The sequence below is a fragment of the Palaemon carinicauda genome, chromosome 15 (assembly GCF_036898095.1).
Source record: "Palaemon carinicauda isolate YSFRI2023 chromosome 15, ASM3689809v2, whole genome shotgun sequence".
NCBI classification, from domain to species: Eukaryota; Metazoa; Arthropoda; class Malacostraca; order Decapoda; family Palaemonidae; genus Palaemon; species Palaemon carinicauda.
The window spans coordinates 68,833,802-68,837,331 of NC_090739.1; the positions used below are offsets into that span (position 1 = coordinate 68,833,802).

General features: G+C 35.2%; 2 protein-coding genes across 2 annotated transcripts in view; one reads left to right on the plus strand and one right to left on the minus strand.

Annotated features, from left to right (window-relative positions):
• FucT6 (alpha-(1,6)-fucosyltransferase) overlaps positions 1-3,530 on the plus strand; it is a 606,841-nt gene that overhangs the window by 316,260 nt on the left and 287,051 nt on the right. The gene's annotated exons all lie outside the window — the stretch shown is intronic.
• Positions 2,981-3,530, minus strand: part of LOC137654005 (uncharacterized) — a 5,968-nt gene continuing 5,418 nt past the window's right edge. Inside the window, exon 6 of the mRNA XM_068387639.1 lies at positions 2,981-3,520. Within this exon, the coding sequence (XP_068243740.1) occupies positions 2,981-3,520 (540 nt within the window). The remainder of the gene's footprint in view (positions 3,521-3,530) is intronic.

The following is a 3,530-nucleotide window of genomic DNA, read 5'->3' on the forward strand; positions in this document are numbered from 1 at the left end:
TCATAGCAGTAGTAAGAAGAGCAACACCTTGTCTGTTTTGTCTCGGGAACACTAGAGACATCTGACGAAAGATTTCCTCCGAGTGTCGGCGTTCTTTTGATTCTAACTGTACGTGAAACTGATTTGGTTTATATAAATTTTTGTTTGTTTAAAAATGCTAGATTGTGTAGTAACATCTGAATTGTATTTTTTATGGTTGAGTAATTTATGAAATACTTTTCTAAAGTATTACTGATATGACGTAATTTTCTTGATCTTATTTAACAGTAAATGATATAAAAATCGATAATTGTAATTTGTGTAATAATACCGTGTAATTATCTTTTCAGTTAAGTGATTGTCTTGGTAATGGAACTGAATTATTTTTTTATGTCGAGTATTAAGATTTCCAAGAGCTTTGCATAAATATTTCATCTTATTTTTTATCCGGTTCAGGCTAATAGTATTCGTTGCTTAAATGGAACATGAATTTTGAATAAATGTATGTGTATTTGTGTTACAAAAAGTAATTGTTACAGAAATTTTATCGGAGACACTACCACGACGCTCAAAGATGTATGTTGGTCCATAGAATTCAAGGGGCCATACACCAACATTACGCATACTGTACATTCACGACCGGAAATCCTTCCTGAAGGAACTAATTGACGAAACCCAGATCGTTCACGGCGAAAGCAACTATGACCTACTCGTTATAGCTGAAGCTGTGAGTACCGCCCTCCAAAAGCCAATATTGAACATTCAATAAAATTCAAACTACACTCTCTCATCAAGCAAAGAGTTGGCTCACAGTATTATTATTATTATTATTATTATTATTATTATTATTATTATTATTATTATTATTAAACAAGATATTATAAGCCCAAGGGCTCCAACATGCAAAATAACCCAGACAGAAAAGGAAACAAGGAAATAAATAAACCACATGAATAGTAATAATTAATTAAAATAAAATATTTTAAAAACAGTAACAACATTAAAATAGATCCTTCATAAATAAATTATAAAAAACCTAAAGAAAAAAAAAGAAAACAAGAGAAACAGAAATAAGATAGAATAGTGTGTCCGAGTGTACTCTCAAGCCAGAGAACTCTACCCCAAGACTGTGGAAGACCATTGTACAGAGGCTGTGACACTACCCAATTAAAGTAGGAAGTGAAGGAGCAGGGTCCCCTTCGACATCTGAAATATGGGCTTTTCCCTTGCTTGACCCTGACAGCAGATCAGTCATTGAGAATCAGGATTTTTCTCCAACTGGAATATTGAAATTTCATTAAAAGATCCATTTGTCTTGAGTAGTATTTTCACGATTTTTGTTTTTGCAAAATATATTCACATTTTTATATTAACTTCTTTTAGATGTTTCTAAATTTCTTGTGGTGAAAAATATGATGGAGAAAGTGGACTGTATAACTTATTTTGTTACTGACTAAAAAGCCGCTAAAAAAAATGTCTTTTCGTAACAAATACCACTGCTCCCTTTACGGCTTCTCAGGAATATCGGGAGATATCTCTCCCCAATAAACTATTAATTAGTGTAACTGATATTCAAAAGCACTACAGTCATATAACTCAAAACAATAGGAGTATACTGAATCCTTTCATTTACTGAGCAGTGTTTCAATAAAATACAACGAGACAAGTTTGTTTTCTCTCTCTCTCTCTCTCTCTCTCTCTCTCTTTCTCGCGAGTACTCACAGGTAGACTTTCCGACCTTAGAGGACCGCAGTTTGTAGTCTCGTTTTCTATAAGTTGCACAAACTTCTTAATATGAACACCTAGATGTCAAATAAGTATCAGATCAATTCTTAATTACCAGCTATACATTAAAACAATAACATAAGTCAATAAAGGATATCGAAACGCACTTGTTAATTTGTGGTCAAACTTAGTTTAATAACTAAAAGTTGAACATAAATGAGTGATTATGCAAAGACAAACTCAAGGGGTTTATAAGTCAATGGCACTTCAACAAAATTACGACAAGTCCAAAGAATAAGAGTAAATCACCACTTACGTTCTTATACACACACACAACCACCACCACGACAACCCAGTAACAGATCGGCTCAAGTTTGAGCCGGGGCTCGTGAGTAAAAGCTGTCTCTTTCGTCGTGCATTCGTGTTTTATACGAGGAAAAGAGACAGGTTATACAATTACAATAGATGCAAGACTGCTTACAAGATTTACATTAACACAAAAAACCTTTTAGTAAATTCAAAGATTGATGTCAAAAATAAATTCAAGACACAGTGTGCAATTTCAAACATATTCTTTAAATACAATTAACTGGTTGGTGGTGTGTGGCAAATTCAATCATGATCAACGTCATAACCATATAGTGCACATACATACGCACACACGCCTAAGCAGGGGCGTAAAAAGGGTGATCTAAATGTGCGAACAATATATCCTTGTCGGTCTTCTGACCCTTGACCTCTCCTAATGGGTACTCTGGGGCAAGGCAAAACAAGATATTACACTTACAAGTTCTACTCTCCTAATCCTCTAATGGAGAGGATTAATCAAGGTAGGGAGGGGCATTCATCAAGATATAGAGGGGCATTAATCAAGGTATTATTACGTTCTTAACTACTAAGGCACATAGTACAACATACGAATTCAATTACTGTATCTGAACGTTACTGTTGTGTAAAACCATTTCACTTTGCTTGATCGCACTTCAAACACTACATACTAAAATCATAGTAGTCACACAAATAGACAAATTAATGTAAGAGTGTCATTCTCGAGTTAGATGTGGTTCTTTTAACTCTTATCATAACATGCAAAAAGAATGAACGTATCTTTACAAAATACGAAAACATGCAATACTAACAACCTTAAGGTTAGAGGTAGATTATGGTTATACAAATGAAAACACAAAAACGTTATATTGAATTGTCGTGAGAAGGATTTCTTACACCCTCCCCCACAAAAGAAAGGGAGGAATCTTACAACACATTCATCAAGTTTTTACAAAGCTCCATCTCGAATCAACTGCTTTATACGTTCTTCGGCCTTAGCAGCAGCTCTTCTCATAGGCCGACGATCATGCTTCATCTGCAATGGTGGGGCTTCTCTCAAGTCACCCTTCGTGGTATTCTCCGTGTCATCTCCTGTGTCCTGGGCCTCACCTTCATCATCATCTTTGTTATCTGTTGACGATCTCTCTTTCACATTACATTCAAGTGGAATGACCTGATTCAGTGGTCTCATAAAATTCCCGCTTGCTGTTTTTATCTCGACAGTCCTTATAACATCATCAGGTCCTGCATAGAGTTGCTTGATGATTCCTAAAGGGTACTTGTATCTCTTACTGTTCTCATTAACTATAAGAACTAAATCTCTTACGTTTAAAGGACAGATGTTTGAAGACTCGACGTTCCTGTGTCTTTCCCTAAGAGAAGACAAATAATCATATAGCCATAATTTCTCAAACTTCCTTATTGTCTCACACAATTCGGCATAGTTCTCCCTCAAATCGACGTTCTCATGGTAAGGTAAGTCGACGAGCTTGTTCAGA